Genomic DNA, 19,676 nt, shown 5'->3' on the forward strand with positions numbered 1-19,676 from the left:
ACCCCACCATCAGTGAACCCGTGAGGAAAGTAGATAGCAATATAATAACAATATATAGTACATAATCACAAGAACCAGCATAATTTTGCTATCGACAATCACATTGTTATGTTTGGCCTTATAGAGGAAAGACAGCGTCCCTGATTATCAGTATAAAATTTTATGAAATGCCATAACGAAAGGGAGGTTCACAACTCCGAAGCATCAAATAATTGACATGAAAATATAAAGCTTTACAAGCTTTATCTAATTGCAAAATTTACATGATATCTGTCAGAATGATACTACCTGGAGTAAGTTAGACAGAACTACCGAAAGCGCCAGCATGACAGATTGCCTGCAACAACCTGCCATTTTGTCACCAGCACCAATTATTCTCATCCTCAGCACTCATTTTGTGAAGCAAATTAATTTTATTTATATTTAAATACTACATATGTAGTTACAGGACAAAAGAAAACAGGGAAAGATAGCGGAGAGATGAATGAAAGGAGGGACCAAGGCCAGCAAGGAACCACGAGAAAAGGCCAACAAGGAACCACGAGAAAAGGCCAGGAAGGAGCCACGAGGAAAGGAAAGGGAAGGACCACCATGAACGGCCAGAGGAAGGAACCATAAGGAAAGGACGGACCACCACGAACGGCCAGGAAGGAGCCACAAGGAAAGGCCAGGGAGGAACCACCACGAACGGCCAGGAGGTACCACAAGGAAAAGGCCCGAACGGCCAGGAAGGAACCACAAGGAAAGGCCAGGGAGGAACCACCACGAACGGCCAAGGAGGTACCACAAGGAAAAGCCCAGGGAGGGACCACCACAAATGGGAGGAACGAAGATGCTGAGTCGAGAGGTGGTGGTAGTAGCGGTGAAAGAAGGATTGAAAGGACCTTGCATGAAAATTTCCGTCCTGCGCAAACAATGACAAATCAATTTCAACCACTTGCGCTGGTCACATGATTTGAGGTTGTCCGAAAATTCTAAGGTAAAATTTGAGGCTAAGGTGATAGTCACGTGCATGATCTTGGATGACATTGTAATTCACGCAATATTTGAACCAATCTATATAGTTTTGTAAGTCAAACATAAATGAGGTAATATGATGTTGCTCAACAAATGGTACCTAATTACACTATCATACCTCGCTGGTTGAAACTCTCATAAGAATATAAATTAGGTTACAAGTGCTAATGGTTCTTTCCACTGATAAAGTCTTATATCACTTGGTAGTTTAAAACATAAACGAAGGGATATGGTATGAGTCAACAAATATAACTTAACTATGCTATTGCATATTGATTGCTGCAACAGTGCAATGTTGTAATCTTGTCGCGAACTCCTCATGGTAAAATGAATTTTCAGAGATTCATGGCTATGTACCGATAACTAATATTTATTGCTGTATACATAGGTATATTCAGCCATAGCATAATGATATCATCTTATACTTCCCATGGCTACAAAATCAAGGACTCATGAATTCACTGATGACCTGATTTCAATCTCATCTACTTGGCTGCCCACGATCACATTCACACTCTGGACCACCGAGCTTCTCCTCAAAGCCAGTTGAAGCCTCGTTACTTGTGCGTTTGATAACTCCAATAGGGTGGTCAGGTACGTGTAGCACGGCGACCGCGTCGCTTAAAATGACAGATTGTAGGGATGAATGAATTACTTACACTATGGCGCCATGATAAGTTGTGGCATCATTCATTTCCCTCCGTAGTCACATGCTCTGCTCGCTTTTCCTCCTCAAGAGCGGCAAGGAACTCATAACACCGAGTTTCTCAGCACCAACTTGACGTATCCCACCACGACGTTGAGGATAGCTAGAACAACAGAAGCTTGTAAATCACATCTGAAGTTTCACGAGCGCAGCACCCAGGCCTCAGGCTTGATCCTCGTGTACGCAATTCGATGCTAACTCAGACAATCATGGTATTGTCCACGCCTAGTAATGAAGCTAGCACAAGGTGTTGGTAGAGGTTGGGAGACTCTGAGTTCCGATTAGTCGGATCTTGGATGGAGGAAGATGGTTGTGACTTAACTTGAATGAGGCCGTTACATTACCTCCATAGAGAGTAATAGGAGTCGTTAAGCCAGAAAATTCAAGTGCTCAGTGGATAATGGCGACTGCTTCCGGGGCTACATCAGTGCAAGAAAAGAAAATAATAAAATCACGTGCACATTGAACTTTCCATATGTAGCCCAAACCTTATCCCTCATTCTCTCTCCACAGCGGCTGGCAGAAAACATTAGTAAACATTCCTCAGCCACCATAGCAAATCCTTCGGACCTTGAAAATTAAATAGCAACTTCGAAAACTGAACTTAGGGTTTCATTTGTACTCGATATGGAAAATACTGCAGCATCCTCAATATGTTTGATGGAGACGGTAGCCTTTCGCACTTCCTCCTCACAGTCCTCACAGTACCTTGATTTTCCAACCACCCTGCAGTTGTTGACCTTCTGGCCAACATAGGTAACATTATGCGCACCTTATCACAACACCGGAATTTACATAACCCCTTAATTGGATGGGCCAAGGATGCCATTAGCACAGAATGTGCAAGGGAGGTTTGAGAGCTCACAAAAGTGGAGAATGGGTCGCATTTCAGCGCTCTGCATGCGAAAACTGAGCAAATAGAGGGCTTTCAAATTGATAATATGGCTCTACAGATTGAGGGGAGAGGCGCTGGTGCTATGGGCCCTGCTTGATTCCCTCTTGTCCGCAAGAGCTCTCCAAGTCCGGAAAATCGAAAGCAAAGGGCACATGGAGATCGGAATGTTGGTATTGGATGTGCAAGAAGCTGAGGATTCAGAATACTGGGCTCAAGTAGATGACCTAGAAGGTGTTATAGAAGGCATTACTGGTGATTGTATTTCGAGAGCTGAACACCTCGCATCTCAATGTAACGTGACAATGATGCTGGTATGGAAAATATAGATAAAATTTGTGCTTGATCTAAACAGACCTCATCCAGTGGAAAGTAGTAATTGTTTTGCTTCTAAAGAAAAGCACAAATCAGAAGGCCAACTCACTGTCAAGCATACTCGGAATATTTTTGCATTCAACACACGCACCGGAGAAAGTCATCGAAACGATGGCGAAGATGGGTCTCTCGATATCCGTTGATGCAATCCATGATACAGTCCGTTCGCTGTCTGCAGAATCAAGTCATGCACTACAATATCTTGGACAAACACTTTTAGCGGCTTATGCATATGATAATTTTGATATCAACCTGAAGTCCACCGTTCCGACTGCAGAAAATCTACCAATACTCTGAAACATCTCACATCAGGCTTACTGTTTCCCCTACAACATGGTGTCACTTGTGATGATCTAAAATGTTCCTATGAACTGTGGCGAAAATCACGAATCAACCCTCTAAGTGATTGTTCCATTGGACAAACCTGGAAAGACTTATTGTTGCTACACCAAGATGTCTCACATTCTTTAGGTTTCTCTCGACGCAACCAATTTAACTCCTGGAAGTTTTGCATGACCTTTGCTATCATGGACCGCCTGATTTTGCACAGTTTCAGTCTCAAATATCAGCCCCCCAAGTTTTGGAACAAATACCAGTTGCAAAAACTCCAATCATACCAGCCTTGGCAATGGATGTCAACAACTCAACGGTCGCAGGAAACATTCAGGCAATCGAGAGATTAATGGCGCAAGGTGGTGTCTTTGATCCAGCGGATGTGGAGGATGGCGAGTCACCTGATGTTACCGAGTATGTGGTGCTTGTACATGGAGATCTGGGCACGGGTGAACGCATTGCATCTATGCAGCAACGTCGGTCCATTGAAACAACTCCGTGGCAGCGATTCCAACATGTAGTCTTTGTGCCTGGCTTGTTCCACTTGAAAATGGCAGCTGCAGATGCAATATGGAGGGCATTAATCCAGCCGATGTCAGCGCGTCAGGATCAGACAAGTCTGATGCACGATATTGCACAGCTACGGCCACATGAGATAGGGATTTTCGGATCCAAGCCTGGGTTCCGGATGATGCACCAGCTCATTGGCCATGATGGCATCTGTCGGCATTTGGATTGTTGGCGGATAGAAGTCGAAAAAATGAACAATGCTCACAAAATGCTCGATGACTTTGCCATTTCTAAACCAAGCCTAGAGGAACTAAAGGAGATTGCCAACCAACTCGCTCGAGAATATATCACTACCTACAAGCTAACATGAGCTCGTCAGCAGCCTGGTGAACGATGAGATAAACAGTATGAGAATAGCTTGTTGATTAACAAGTATTTTCTACTGTATGAGGAGCTATCCTATGCGATGAACATCGGAGACATCGCGCACGTTGAAACCTGCATCATCGCATGGACATTAATATTCAAGGCGACAGGCAAACATAAATATGCCACATGCATGACAGAGTTTTTGATAAACTTGCACTTCAGTTATCCTGCAGGTTTTCAGTAAGAAGCACGCCTTTTCATTGACTTGAGTACTAATATTTTGGCAGGAAAGCAATATGGTACCATTGGCTAGTCAATCCAACCAGAAAACCCGAATGCTTCCGTGCCGTCGACTGGTGCGTAGAGCTCAACAATCTATTCATCAAAGTGAAAAATGGAGGGAATGGCTCAAACCGTAGTGTGGCGAGGGTCATTCTCAAGTCGCCTCTGGTTGAAGTCTATCGGGGTGCCCATTCCGTCATCGAAACTAACTTCATGCATACGGGGAGAACGAGTTTGCAGGCTGCACCTGATATGAAAAAAAACATTTTAAGGGCTGCTAACGAAGATGCGATCGTCATCTCCACACATTCACATGCCGGGACGACAAAGCACATACTTAGTCCCTGACCTTCTTGACAAGGGGCACGAGCTATTTGAGAAAGGATGGAAGGGAATAGGTACAGAAGACGATGGTACAATAGTAGATGAGGTAGAGCAACCTACAACTGAAGACGTTGTAGGAGAGTTATAATCCCGCATGCAGCGGGATAATAATCCAGGTTGTGCCAGAATTTTCCTTGGTGGCAGATGATTGGTTCGCAGGATGCTCTCGACAGTGGTGATTACGAGCTTGATAGATAGTGTTAGTAAGTAAATATATCAAGCACTAGCCACTAGTAAAGCACGTACCATTATGGCCCTCCTCCCCACAAGCACTACATCGCATCTTTCGTTTCGCATTACGAGGGACCGACACACTTGCGTTAGCATTCGACGGGTTTGTATGAGGCTGCAGTGGGGCTGATGTCAAGGGCGTAGGAAGTGGGCAGACTTGGTGAATCAACACGATAATCTCATCTCCATGTTTGTTGGCTCCTGACCAACAAGTTTCCTTGACCAAGTCGGCTGTGGATTTAATCTTGTAAAAATGAGCGCATTCAACAATGCAGTCTAGAATACTATTAGGCATTATGATCCCAGGTCCAAGATCATACAAATGAGCATGGCCGTAGAGCTTGAGAGTAGTTTCTTCCTGCCAGTCCTTGAGCATGTCAATCAACTTAAAATCAAGTGAGGCCATGGAAAACTTGACAAGGTGTGAGCGTGACAGTTGTTTTTGTTGTTTCAGGATTGCAGAGATGAATGGGACAAAATATGCTGGTGTGTGAATATCGCAACAGACACTCGACTGTGTGATGAGACACTGGAGACAGCCCGAGGTCTCAAGAGCGTCACATTGGTGATGATCAGATTCTGTTATTTGGACAATGAATCAGGCAGGGGAAGTAAGCTAGATAAAGTAAGTCTCACCTGCTTCCTCATTCTTGAAAAACACGTTCAATACCTTACGACGACAACCAATTCCAGGACGTATATCAGCGTTAATGAAGTAGTCCATAGCTGGCTCAAGTCCGGTTGGTTGGGAGGTCTTCCATTGGCTGGCTAATATTTGTCTTCTCTCTAGGCACCTCCATCTTCGCCCGTAATTGCCAGGTATCCATTGTATCACCAACATGAATTTGTTGAATGTGAGTGCTGCTGATTTATATCTCGTCATCAGATCTTTCTTCTCCTGGTGGAATGTTCACGGCAACAGGACCATTCTTGCCAGTAGTAACAGTGCACTGTTTCTTTGAAGATGTAACTTTTCTTTTTGCTCGCTCCACTCTCCGTTTCTCTTTCTCTGCTTTATATACATCAGAGTACTCCTTCTCAGCAAATAGCATCGCAGTCCCCTCCAATGACATATTTCAAACAGCATGACCAAAGCGCTGCCATATCGTAGACAGTGAACACCATGTTGCCTGCCACTGAATTACAATGTGGATATCAGTGATATCAATGCCCTGTGTTGTGGTAAGTTCATTGATCATTAATATCCCTAAATTCAACTGACCATTCCAAAGGATTCTGTCATACAAAACCCCCATGTGATTCCTTGTGTATAATTCTTCACCTCGTCTTGTTTAAAGTACATTGTCATGCCAGCATTAGACCACTTGACCTTATCTTGACATTCTTGTGGCAAACACGACTGCAGGAACTTTGTGGCCTCGATAGCATTGTTTATATTGTCGAAGAAGACGAGAAACTTAGGAAGGGGCAGGTCTCTGAGTTTCTACCGGTCGGGAATGAGGAATGCAAGGTCTGCGAAGCTTTGGTATGTTCCCTGGATGGGCTTTACTCCAATATTTATATTTGGCCGATCTATACTTCAATGAATAGTGATGAGTTTATCCCCGCTCTGTAGATGGAGAAGTCTGGTGACATCTTGCAGTGTGGACGAGGAGAGAGTCACAGACGTCACGAGAAATGGTATCTCTAGGGGGAGGATGAATCTTAGTCTACCAAGCTCCTTGTATTCTGGGCGAAATTCTCCCCATGAGCTGACACAATGAGCTTCGTCTATAACCATGCCCATCATGTGTGACACAAACAAAGGATTTTTGAGTAGTGTCTCGAAACCTCCGCCATCCTTCATAACCTGTTCAGGACTGATAACGACAACTCGATACTCCAGGTTCTCTATTGCCTAGTATATAGATGACCATTAATTGCTAGGTACCATTGATACCATCCTGCTGACCTGAAAGTTATATGCTGTTGCAGTTTCTGCATGTATAGATATAGCTGAAATTCCCGCTCTTTTGAGGTCCATGACATTTTGCTCGCCAAGTAAATTCAAAGGAGTAATCACGACTTGTACACTGGTGGAGTCAAATAGTAGAGGCATCCAGAATGTGAGAGTTTTGCCCTTCCCAGTCCCAGCAACACAAATAATATCACGATCTTGGAGGAGAAAAGCTTCAGCAACTTTGAGCTGCCAAAGGCAAGCCCTGCATCTAAATACCTCCTCTGTCTGCGCACGAATCAAAGCGAGAGAAGGCGCTATGATCAATTATTGACGTCACCGAGTTAAGAATATGGTAATGTTACATAACCCAAAATATTAATGTATTTCTTTGATTATTTCACTTTATTTCAAGGTCCGAAGGGTTTGCTACGGTGGCTGAGGAATGTTTACTAATGTTTTCTGCCAGCAGAGAACGAGGGATAAGGTTTGGGCTACATATGGAAAGTTCAATGTGCACGTGATTTTATTATTTTCTTTTCTCGCACTGATGTAGCCCTCTTCTCTCGACACTGCGGTTGGGAAGGAACCTGGTCTTACATTAGAATAAGCGGTGGAACAACAAATGGAAGTTGGTAATAGCCTCGGCCAAATTATGTGATGGTTACGCCTGACCCTGGTACTAATCAGAAATGAACGCTTGCTCGAGCGCATTACGACTTACGATCTCCGGCCGGCCTAGTACCAAATTTCAATCCCATACGGGCAGTTGTGCACCAGTACATTGGTTGCGTTATGCTGATATGGAGGAAATATCAATCCCGTTTTGACTTCACCTGACGTCTTTCCAACTCCGTCACCTGGGTATAACATTCCTCTAGGGCATAGTGATGTTTCCGAACAACAGTCCAGCATGCACACCTGTATTACTCCTCTACCAAGTTCTGTGGGACAACCGAGTCCTACCCGTGATACGGATGAGCCTCGCCAAAGACCCGTTCAGAACCTCTGCTCTCCATTTCGTGACAGTCGGATACATCATGATATTCAAAGCATGGAAACACAATCCAAACACATTACGACGTACCCTCGTCAACCTGCCACCATCTTCTGATGACATCAGTAATGATTTATCACTGCTTGAAGATGAACTTCGTGCATTTCCGCGCCCTCCTTCTGACATCATGCGCAACCTGTGTCGGCTTGTGACTCGTGCACAAAGACAGTTCAAGCCCTATGACCCGCACCGTAGCCATGTCCCAAATGCCTTAGAACTCCGTTTTATTCACAGGTCTGTCGGGAAATATGCTAGCGAGACTGATATGAGTCTGGCTGACGTCCAAGAGGTATGTCAACCATGTATACACCACTTCACAGTGATAATCGTTATACCAGGGCAAAGATATATTCGAGCGTGGCCTGAGAGGCATGTCTCATAAGGCTGTCACTCAAATTGTAATCGCGAATCCATGCGCTTGCGTGTTCTAACAACGGCCTGGGAGATTGAGGCAATGCTGCAAAACATCAAGGTTCTTGAATCCATTCTTGAGCAAGATGCTCACGAATACGGTCGTAGCATTGCGGATGCTTCATACTTCCAAAGGTATTTGGCTGGACGCAACAAGCAGGAGCTTGAGGCTAGCATGGACTTCAGTGTTGGGGCACATAGTCACGATCTTGCATCGTTCGTTGTTGCTGACGTACAACTTGATCACACTGAGGCCCTTGCGCGCAAGTTGTGTATGCCCGAGGAAGCTCCCGTTGAGGCTGTGAAGGGGTAGTTCTCCAACTCCGATTGCTAGGTGGCGTGAATATCATACCGTCTATCTTTGCGATACTGATTATTGATCATAAAAGCCTCGTCCTGTTTGGGTGTCGATTGTTGTAAATAGGTGACGAACTCGATGTGCCAAAGACCCCCCCCCTCCTCTGCGACATTATGCAATAAATATTTGATTCACTCGTATTTTTTGGACTACGTCATAAATTAATGCCAGTGCTTGTCCGGGTGGCTTGCATTTGTACGACTTTTGATGAGGTTGCTTATCAGTGTCACAGCGGCCGTCGATTATTCTCTCTGCTCTCTGTTCAACATACAAGCATAGCACGGCCGCTCGCGGCAGAGCCCGCTACGGTCGCTTTGTCGAGTCATAATGTGAATCAATTGGTGTTATAGACACAAGTATCGTACAGATTACGGGACACCATTACATATGGCTTTTCGGCGCCTCGACACCATTTGGAGCCAAGATCAATTATTATTTTCTCAAGTGTCTGTCCTTGCGACTTATGTGCAGTGGTCACGAACCCGGGAAGAACTGGCACTTGCGTTCGAGTGATGCGACACATCGTCTTGGAGTTGGGATAGGTAAATTTGAGCTCTACGGAGTCCTCGATTATTGGGATTTGGTGCGGAGACAAGTTCGGGAGTGCATCATCTGACGAGTGACTGATTTATACGATGCAGGATCTTAAGACCCGTTGTCCCTCATCGTTCAGCGAGTGTCCGACTTTCCTGAGCTTTAGGACCCATTTGGGTAGCTAGACATAATCCCACTTGGATAACAGGCGAAGAAGACACATTCTCTATAAATCATTAGTTAGCCTGGAGCCATATGAAAATGATTCGGACGAATACACGTACCTCCAGGCCGAAAATTCAAGTATGACCAGCAGAAAACTGCGCAAGATCCATCTCCGAAGGCCGAAGAAATCGAAAGTCATCGAACTTCGCATTTACGAATGCGAGCCAATCACGGCCAAGTTCGACATCGCACCCATCCAGATAGACGGGGCAAAATGTTTGTCGAGAATCATACCAACCGTTGACAGTAGGAACATTAATGCGCACCGGACCAGAAGTCAACTACACAGCCACTCCACCATGTATGAATAAGTTGACGGTATGAACAAGAGATTTGCCAAAGCGCTGACCTATGTACCACATAAGACACGAATGTATGTAGGTTTCGGTGCTGGGGTGACGGGTGACGTCGCTCGAAAAGGCAACTACGCGGGTTATTGAAGAAATATATGGACACGGTGGAAGGGGAAGTGATGCATATGCTCCACTACTCAGTCTCGGGGCGGGGACGGGCCATACCGGACTTCATAGGGAGGGGAGTTTGAGCAGATCGAGAATGACACTCATCAACCTACGAGGTTCATTGAACGGGTATTGCAAAATGTAGATCTGTTGAGTGCGAGCACCACCTATTTACACCGTTCGCCACCCGGTACACCAAAGGCAGTTACTGAGTGAGTAAGGTGGAGCCACGAGCACTATTCGGAAGGGTGACGCCTTCGTTGTTCGATATTCGGAAGTCGGGTTTGAGTCGGAGTGTCCACTCGCGCGCCACAATTGTGGGTGAGGTAAACAAGGTAAGACTGACTGGCATCGTTTGCATCACGTGATCACATTCTTGCCAGTGATTAATATTTTAATGTTAACGTTCAGAGACTACTACTAGTACATATTCCTTTCCGGCAATAACATTTTCTTCCAGCACGTCCAAATCGACCCCAGGCCTTGGTGATATGGCATCAGAAGCGGAGCTCAAAGCCTTTATCGGTCGCCATCGTGAGCTGCTCTCAAAGGAACGCAACGCAGAAATCGAGCGAACTGCTCTGCTGCTCACAAACTGCGGCCCTAAACTTCTGGAACAAAAAGGGCTTGCGCTTGGGAGTCTGAGTGTGGTTGGAATTAACATAGGCCTAGGCGGGAAAACGTGTGGTGTCATTCGTTTTCTTCTGCCTTTCCGTTTCCTGATTGCTGTCTTACGGAAAAGCGCAGATTAGTCGAACTAGAGCGTCCTACAGCGTTTCACACTTCACAGTTATTTCCTCCTCATAACTTCAGGTATGTCATTGATCACATACGTGAAAATTTTGTAGTTCAGGTCTCAGAAAGACCGGGAGACCTTGCTCGTATCGAAGAGAATGTATCCTCGAATACTACCGCCAAAAAATCTGCAAAAAGTAAGAAGGCCCCATCTGCTGGCGCTGAAAGCCCCCATACTGCAGAAGGTGTGGTATACAAAGTATGACCTTGTGCAATTCATTTAGGCGGTCACTGACTCGCGCACTCCAAATAGGTGTCAGATACACGCATCGTCATTGCAGTGGACTCTTCAGATTCCAGATCAGACGATCTTGACCTTCCTGAGCGCTGTCGAGTGCTTAAATTGGCTAATAGCGTCACTTATGACAGGTAATCGCGCTGTTTTTTTCCCATGCGAGTATATTAAACTGTACCATATTCAAGAATGGATAAAGCGCTCAGCCAGTTAGAAAAAACCTGCATTCCTTCATCAAGACAGGCAACTAAACCATACAACTCTGCTCTCCTGATTGCTAATAGCAGCTCAAACAGTCTAGTGACAAAGGTGACTATGAGCTAACACCTCTCATCCGAGTTTTACTCGGAATGTCACCACCTTCTGAAAAGATTCCTATTGCGGAACTTAAGTTCTTTGACGAATCTCTCAATCCGAGCCAGCAACAAGCTGTCAAATTCTCCCTTGAATCCCAGGAAGTCGCTTGTATCCATGGTCCACCTGGTAAAGCTACCTGTCCTCCTACTGAATATAATTATCTGATGATAATAATAGGGACAGGGAAAACACATACCTTGATCGAAATTATACGACAACTCACCTCTCCTTCGGAGAATAGCATCAATGAGAAACAGAAGCGCATCCTTGTGTGTGGCGCTTCCAACCTATCTGTCGATAATATCCTAGAGCGTCTTCTTGCCATACCACCTCCTGAGAGGGGCAAGAGAACGCTCTTGCCAGCTACTCGCATAGGCCATCCCGCGCGCGTAATGGCTAATCAGGGCGTCTTAGAAGCAACACTAGAAGTGAAGGCCAACAAGAGCGATCAAGTGATTCTACCCTAGCATCTGATAAGGTGGCTGGTACTGAGACTTTGAGTTAGGCCGCACTTGCAAGGGACGTCAAAACTGAGATTGAATCAACGCTCGATGTGCTTTCTGGGAAGGGGAAAGGCTCCAAGAAACCGAGAGGTTCGGAACGCAAGAAGATGTGGGAGGAGGTAAAGGCTCTTAGGAAGGAGTAGGCACAGACACCTTGCTCAGACTCGGGGTGCGTACTCACTACTAGTTTAGATATAGGCAGCGTGAAGGCGGAGTTGTCAAGACTGTCCTCGGAGAGTCTCAGGTATGGCTTGTACTATCATGAGTTACCAGGACGATCATTGATTAACTGCAGGTCGTCCTTGCTACATGTCATTCCGCTGGGAGCAGGCAGCTCCGTGACCATAAGTTTGATGTAGTCATTATTGACGAGGCAACACAAGCGCTCGAAGCGGTAAGCTGATTCTGTTCCAGATAACAGCCATTAATATACCTGCAGGTGTGCTGGATTCCGATATTCAAGGCGAAAAAGCTCATACTGGCGGGCGACCCGATGCAATTGCCACCTACAATTCTCTCTATTGACAAACATAAGAAGAACACATCGGGGACTGCGACACCAAAAAGAGCGCAAGTACTGTGAATGATGAGAAGAAGTCGCAAGAGTCGATGGCACCAAAGCCTGAGCTGCCTAAAGAAGACGAGGGCACGAGTCCCAGTGATACGGATTCCGAAGCGGAATCGGTGAAAGGAGATGAAATCATGGCACAAGACACAACAGTCGAAGTGTCCGAAGGAGGATCCCAGCCGAATCCAAAGCCTGAAACAAAAACTCGAAAGGAGGCAAAGAAACGAACTGGCTTGCGACCACCTCGTACATTAGAAACAACGCTCTTTGACCGACTCGAGAGGATGTATGGTCCAGATATAAAACGCCTGCTCAATGTTCAATACCGGTAAGACACAAGTCATATTCAAGTTGTACTTGAGCAGCCCACAATGCACATCTCTAGCATGCACTCGCAGATCTGCCAGTTTCCTTCCAAAACACTTTACGCGTCAAAGCTCGTGTCCCATCAATCTGTCAGATCTCATCTCCTCAAGGACCTACCCACCGTCAGCGCCTTTACTGCCTCCAAAGACGAGGACACCATCAAAGAAATACTAGGAACGCCAGTCGTGTTTTATGACACTACGGGTTGCGAATACTTCGAGCGAGTAGACGGAGATAATGACGAAGGCAGCCGCTGCAACGAGAACGAAGCAGCCGTAGTGTCAAAATGGGTCGAAAGGCTGGTGGGAGCTGGATTGCTGCCATCACAAATTGCTCTGATCACTCCGTATGGGACCGAGTTTTTCCGAGCTGAGATATGCAAGCCTAACTTATCATTGTGAATCAGATACCAAGCCCAAGTTACTCTTCTCACTTCCTTGCTTAGACCAGTGTATGGTCTTGAGCTTGAGATTGGGACAGTCGATGGGATGCAGGGGCGAGAGAAAGATGCTGTCATCATCAGCTTGGTGCGCAGTAATGACAAGGTGTGATTTGTCCTCCCTACCACGCTTTCCGCTGAACGTTTCCAGCGCGAAGTTGGGTTCTGAAAGAGAAGAGACGTATGAATGGTGTGTAAAATCATTTCCGCGGGGACATATCCTCATTAAGTCATCCGACAGTCGCCATGACTCGAGCCAAGAGACACTTGGTAAAATGGAAATTGTTTGTCCTCATGGTGTTGACTAATCAGGACTTGCAGTGTATCGTGGGTGATTCGTCGACTGTGAAGCATGGCAGCCCGTATTGAAGAAATGGCTTGCTTGGCTTGAGGCACATGCGGATGTGAGGTTTGCGGAATTTGATTCCATTTAATCGTGGATCTGGCCCCTGATCAGCTGTGGGTGATCACAATCTAACCCTGTGATTGCAATTATCAATATGGGTGGTACAACGCGAATATACGATGAATCGCCTTGCAGAACGAATGGGTTTGTCGTATGATACAACTCTCAAGAAGCCTCAGCTTCTCAAGATCTCACCAGCGAGATGATCATTACGTGTGGGCCTGTACAAACTAATGCAAAACACGCGAAGCAAACAACATGCCGTACAGTACAACAATCAGAAAATAAAGGCAATGTCATGTAAAATGAGGGAGATGATGGATGAATAACTTAATGGACACTTGTGTTAAGAAGAGTACACCACATGGAAGCCAGTTGGCCACTTAGTACTCCTCGACATCGGTAAAAGAAGCGTAATCAGACAATGTCCGTACATCTTCATACTCTAGCACAACTTCTCGCATCGCATAGCGCATGATCGGCGTCAGGGGCCACCAGTTTGGGGCCAATCACTTCGTCATGCTCGTCTTCCTCGTCAATCTGCCCTAGCTCTCGCGTAGACATATTGATGGGATTCACCATAACCATATCGCCGTCTTCTGAGGACGCACCAAGTGTGCTGCCACTCCCAACATTGATTGGGCTGGGTATGATACCCACCGGTGGGATACGGTGATAGGAATCATTGGTTCCGAGCGGGCTGGTGGTTCTCCTTCGTGCGTCACTGGGTCTGTCCAATGCAGATTCAGCACGCGCCCCTTAATCATCCCATCCACCGCGCGCACACCAAGCTCTCGACAAAGCAAAAATATGGCAAGTGGTTCGTCCCCACCTGACTCAATTTGCTCATAACCTTGAGCAGTTGCATCGCGCTGAAGTCAGCAGAATATTCCTCGCTGACGCTCCCGGGGTCCCGGAGAGAGTTTCGACAGGAGGGTATGATTTGAAAACCAGCGGGCCCGAGGTTGGCATGCAGGGCATCAGGCCCCGAGGAGCGCGGGCGGGCGGCAGGTGTGCTGGGTGTTGTGGGATCTTGGCCGCTGCTGGTCAATGTGGTGCTTGTGAGGAATGGATGATGTGAAGGTTGAGGACCGCGTGTGCCTGAAGGAAATGGGAGCTTTGCTTGACTGTGTTACGATGTTAATGGCTGCCAGTGTTATAGCGATGTATGCATACTTTCAAAGTTTCCACCTGCATTGACTGTGAAATATCTGTCAGTATTCCACTTGAAGAGATAAGACAATGATAATAACATACCATAATCATTGACATAATCATGCCAGTGCGCTAATTTGCCACCAATGCATCATACGTTGAGTCGAACGACAAGCCTGCACGCAAGTTCTCTGGAACGCGAGGCAGAATCTTCTCGATAAAGAAGGCGCGCGTATCTGCCTTCGAGCAATCTCCGATGGTGATAATCTACATCCATAATAATCAACTGCTGAAAACCACGTAAGGCGTCAAGACGTACTTTACAGTGTTGCATTACGTTTAACTGTCGTAGCCATGCTTGATAAAAAGGGTCGCTGGTAGCATGGATTACATGACATAATCTGTCTTGCTTCGTGAGCACCAGTGAGTCTAGGAGGCATTTCATCGCGTCAGATGACTGAATCAGCGCAGGGCTGCAACGGTGACACATCAGCGCCTGATATATACCTTCAGGTAGGTGTACCCACAGTTTATGTGCTTCGTCGAAGAACACTACCGGAATCCGCTTGATAGCCTTCTCGTGCGACTTTTCGCGAGCGTTGGAGTTGGCCATCGACGAGGACACTTCCTGGTTCTGCTGCCCATCGCATGGCTTCTTGCCTTTGCGTTTGAACCACCGGGATTTATGAGAGGGCGAAGGTGATGAGCTATTGAGTTTTGTCCGATCTGAGGACATATCGGAGTCCTTCTTACGTTTTCCATGTTCTGGTGGTTGTTCTGATGGCTCAAACTCGCTGTACTTGAGAAGCGAACTCTGAATCAAGAAAGTCAGTGGAATACGCATTGGCAAGTAGAAATACGCGCCTGGAAGAGCTCCATGAGTCTCGCAATATCGCTCGTCCTGACTTGCGAACCAGAGCTTCCAACAGGAGATTCGTTAAGCCTTCGTTCAACGTTCAACCTGTCGTGCTGTAATCACATCAGGAATACCATTCTTCAACGCAATTAGTGAACGAACCTTGAATTCCAGTCCTTCCTTCTGGAATTCCTCATATCCAGGCGTCGTCTTCGATATTTCGTCAAAGTAGCGCTCCATTTGCTGCGACATACTCATGTAAAGGCTTGTCATATCCGCAAAGCCGGGTATGCGTAAATCGAAGTGAAGAACATGATAAATATTTCGCGAGAGAATTTCCCGCAAGAGCGCAGTCTACAGACTTTCGATGAAGGGCGATCGCACTGACAAGTAGAGGAACCGACCTTTCCAACCGAGCTTGCACCAAACAAGACCGTAAACGAAGGCTCACCCTCCAGGATACGTTCGATCACACGCATCGGTTTCTCGCGGAAGAAAGCACGGGAGAGTGTGAACGCGTGTTTTGTACGGAGACCGCTCGTGTGTGTCGCGTGTCTCGTTGATTTCGTTGCGGGCTTCCTCGAGAAGGCGCCTTGACTCGCTCAGGGAGCGAAGCGTCTCGGAAGGCTGCGAATAAACATGAGTGAGTTGGATTGCGCTGTGGTCGGAGACGCACGTTCAGAAGAACATTAAATACTTCGCTCATACCAAAAAGTTCCTCCGTCCAAGGTCAGCGCTGTATGCAGCAGAGCTTCTGCGATGGGGCAAGTTTGAGCGGAAGAGCCAGTGCATGGCGTTGGAGGAATATTGGGAGCGTGGGCGAGGAACAGGAGAAGCAGGGCTGGCCTTGGTAGTTCTGGTGCGCATAGTAGTCGAGGGGTGTGGGGGTGCCAGCCTTATAAGGAAGAGAAGTGGTGATAGCTAGTGTGATTGGAGAAGTGAATGGCCAGATGGCAATGGCAGGCTAGTTATGAGTGTACTTGCAGTGAGGAAAGAAGCACAAAGGGACCATACATCTTACGCATGTTTGTGCTCGGGTGAAGGATGGAAGACAACTCAGCTTGCACAGCACTAAGTCCACGCATCTACATCGTTTGCGTGAGCGCAGTTGATCAGTGATCCACGTTGTTCGCGCGAGGCAGCTCTCACCCAGCACGGAAGAATCGCTAAAAATGGAGGCACGATGACGAGAACACGTGTGGAATTTAGACGATAGTATGCATTAACTGAGATATGGCATTGAAGAACCTTGGGCCCCGTCATCACGATGAGAAGCGAGTACTATGTATAACACATCACAACCCCGGACTGACGCAACAAGGAAGAATGAAATTCTTGAAGCCTTGTCAAACTGGTATATGCATAATATGCTGTCTACTCAACATGGCATCAGTTATCCCCTCAAGTTACTTTTTGTGTGCCATAGACCAAGTTCTTACCGCTTCTATTCACGGACAAACAACAGGGTCCCGCCTTGATACTGAGACTCGGGAGTTTGCTGCTTCGCGAGACTCCAAACATCGACAAAGTATCGTAATATTAATCTCCAACGTAGTAAGAGGAAGGTCTATTGATTGAAAGTAGCTGTCCTACTGTACTTAATCCTCACGTAAATCAGTAGTAGTAGGACAGTTGATCCTTTCCCTGAATGACATTTAGTTTGGACAAGTTCTGTCGTACCAAATCTCACCAAGTCAACTCTTCTCGTTGCACTTGAGTAGGTCTGCTTTAGATAAGATAAGATAAGCTGGACTACGATCGCAAAAAGCTTGCGTACGGGGGGTCGTTACTAACAGACTGTTGCCAACCAGCATTTCCAAGGAGATACATAAATGGCGTGCAACACGGAAGTACTTACTGAACTAGCATTCAATGGGGATGCGTGCCGCCCGCAACGCCTCATGCAAACAAAGCCAAATTTTCGTACGTTCAGCACTGTCTACCGTCTGATTAATTGGAGCTTATGCACTGGCATATGACTCACTGATCCATTCTGTCGAAATGCACTTTATCAAACTGCTCCCTCACTACACGAGTTGTGAACAAACCCGGATCCTAAACCTAAATGATCATCGGCAGACTGCAGTGACCGCGTGCAACAGCAGCCTGTGCAACGGCGCTCCGGCTGAGTGACGAGCGAGCCTTCATACTAGATCGATCTGATGATCGTGAATGAATGTGATTGCTTGCAAGTCTAGTTGCGGCTGCACAACGAGAACTAGTGCGAGTTCGACGATGAATGATCCAATTCACGGGTGTTAGTGATCAGCCACAGACATACTCAAATTGTAGGTAAGTGAGTGGCTTATCAAATGGTGCAAAGGGGAATCCCTCGTCATTAGGGTGACATGGGACTCCTCGTGTTAGTGTTTGCACACGCGACCGGCTGTCCGATCGCATCCGTTATCTATCAGAATCCTTAGAGCGAATCTTCGCTTTGCGCAGGAGAAAGGTCTTCACCAGCGAAATCGAATCCTATGGGAACAAGGTTTTGGGACTTCCGTACGCTTGACCCTAACAACATATTAATGGCATAAAGTAAGGATTAAACATAATAAAGAATTAGATTACCTCGCAACCGTGATTTTTTTACTGCGGCGGCCTTTTCTCATCAAAACACTGATTTCCTAAAATATTTTCAAACAGTTGACAGTGAGACGGAACCTGATGGAACGCAATTATATTCCCATAAAATTTGTTACCGTAGGTCGAGGTGCTGCTGCGACTCCCAAAACGGAGCTCGCAAAAACTAGTCCTTCTTCTGCCGCTCTTCAAGCGAGATGTGCGGAGATAACAGGTCAGAATATGCACCAAGAAAAAATTGCTGGCGATCGTTTGCGTCTCACTAGAAAATCACATACCAGGACGATCAAACGAAGATGCCTTCTATGTAGGGAAGATATTATTAATGCTTACGAGTCACTGGCTACTGCCGTCCGATGAACACAGGACATCAACCTCATCATCAGACTCAACAAGGCGTCCGCGTCTCGAACGTGAGGGACGCAGAGCAAAAATGCTGTCAGGCTCGTCTTCATCTTCATCTTCGTCGGAGGAAACTACAATGGGTGCTGTTCGGCCCAGTCTACTGGCAAGTGATGGTTGGTCTTCCTCGTCGTCCTCGGAGAGGAGATCAGCATCTATGCGCGAACGGCTGTCTTCATTATCGCTGTCATCGGAAAGCTCACGTATATGCGGCAGCCGTCGTATCGGGCCTGGAGGAATTCCAGTGTCGTGCTCGTCATCGATGAAATCGCTCTCATAGGCCTCATCATCTCCTTCGTCGTCTTCATCATCTTCGTCATCATCCTCTTCGTCAAAGCCAACGCCCCAACTGAACACCGGCAAACCTGGATACCAATCACCAATCGCTAAACCATCATCTTCGTCATCCCCCTCGCCTTCTTCGAGACCCATCCAGCCTGGATCATCATCAGGAAACTCTTCCACTCCTGGGCCAAAGTCCAAACCGAGTTCATAGTCTGGCCAATCCTCCCTTCCTTCGTGGCCAGGATACCGCCTACCGCATGAGGTACACAAGCCATCCCAAATCTCATGCATGCAGTCCAGACATCGGTATATCCCTCCGTCCTCCATATCAAGCATACCGACGTCTTCTCCGCGACGAGGTTCGGCATCTGCATCTTCTGCAAGTAACCAGGGAAGGAAACCGTGGACCGATTTCCTGAAGATGCCATCCCAAGGATCTGCATCCGCAGGCCGATCAACGTTAGCTTGCGCCTCGGAATGTGGAGGCACGTTGGCAAGGCCGCTCTTCCCTATGAGGTGCGCTAGATTCTTGATAGTCCATATTTCTGCGGGACGATCTCGCACGACTGCTCGGCAATGTGGGCATGTCTTTTTCCGTACAATGGCTGGTGCGACAGGTCTATTATCAGCAGGCGGAGCGTTAAACCATTGAACAAGGCAGTCATAGCAAGCCACGTGACCGCA

At 46.7% G+C, this 19,676-nt stretch overlaps 5 protein-coding genes across 5 annotated transcripts; 2 read left to right on the top strand and 3 right to left on the bottom strand.

Moving 5' to 3' along the window:
* Window positions 1-3,101: 3,101 nt before the first annotated feature.
* F5147DRAFT_749021 (uncharacterized protein) lies at window positions 3,102-4,203 on the top strand (the record flags this gene model as incomplete). Its single annotated transcript, XM_041440124.1, has 2 exons — window positions 3,102-3,149; window positions 3,541-4,203. The coding sequence occupies 2 exons, from the start codon at window positions 3,102-3,104 to the stop codon at window positions 4,201-4,203; spliced, it is 711 nt and encodes a 236-aa protein (XP_041284282.1).
* A 27-nt stretch (window positions 4,204-4,230) lies between these two features.
* F5147DRAFT_590421 (uncharacterized protein) lies at window positions 4,231-4,832 on the top strand (the record flags this gene model as incomplete). Its single annotated transcript, XM_041432179.1, has 3 exons — window positions 4,231-4,442; window positions 4,490-4,589; window positions 4,644-4,832. Coding segments are annotated over 3 exons (501 nt in total), but the record flags the coding sequence as incomplete, so codon positions are not given.
* Window positions 4,833-4,950: 118 nt separating this feature from the next.
* On the bottom strand, window positions 4,951-5,940 carry F5147DRAFT_590419 (uncharacterized protein; the record flags this gene model as incomplete). The annotated part of the gene is made up of 3 exons (XM_041432178.1): window positions 4,951-5,054; window positions 5,115-5,678; window positions 5,736-5,940. The coding sequence occupies 3 exons, from the start codon at window positions 5,938-5,940 to the stop codon at window positions 4,951-4,953; spliced, it is 873 nt and encodes a 290-aa protein (XP_041284284.1).
* A 235-nt stretch (window positions 5,941-6,175) lies between these two features.
* F5147DRAFT_590424 (uncharacterized protein) lies at window positions 6,176-6,543 on the bottom strand (the record flags this gene model as incomplete). Its single annotated transcript, XM_041432180.1, has 2 exons — window positions 6,176-6,271; window positions 6,322-6,543. Coding segments are annotated over 2 exons (318 nt in total), but the record flags the coding sequence as incomplete, so codon positions are not given.
* A 96-nt stretch (window positions 6,544-6,639) lies between these two features.
* On the bottom strand, window positions 6,640-7,311 carry F5147DRAFT_590415 (P-loop containing nucleoside triphosphate hydrolase protein; the record flags this gene model as incomplete). Its single annotated transcript, XM_041432177.1, has 2 exons — window positions 6,640-6,957; window positions 7,012-7,311. Coding segments are annotated over 2 exons (618 nt in total), but the record flags the coding sequence as incomplete, so codon positions are not given.
* Between the last annotated feature and the right edge of the window lie 12,365 nt (window positions 7,312-19,676).

The sequence above is a fragment of the Suillus discolor genome, assembly GCF_016758755.1.
Source record: "Suillus discolor strain FC423 chromosome Unknown F5147scaffold_342, whole genome shotgun sequence".
NCBI classification, from domain to species: domain Eukaryota; kingdom Fungi; phylum Basidiomycota; class Agaricomycetes; order Boletales; family Suillaceae; genus Suillus; species Suillus discolor.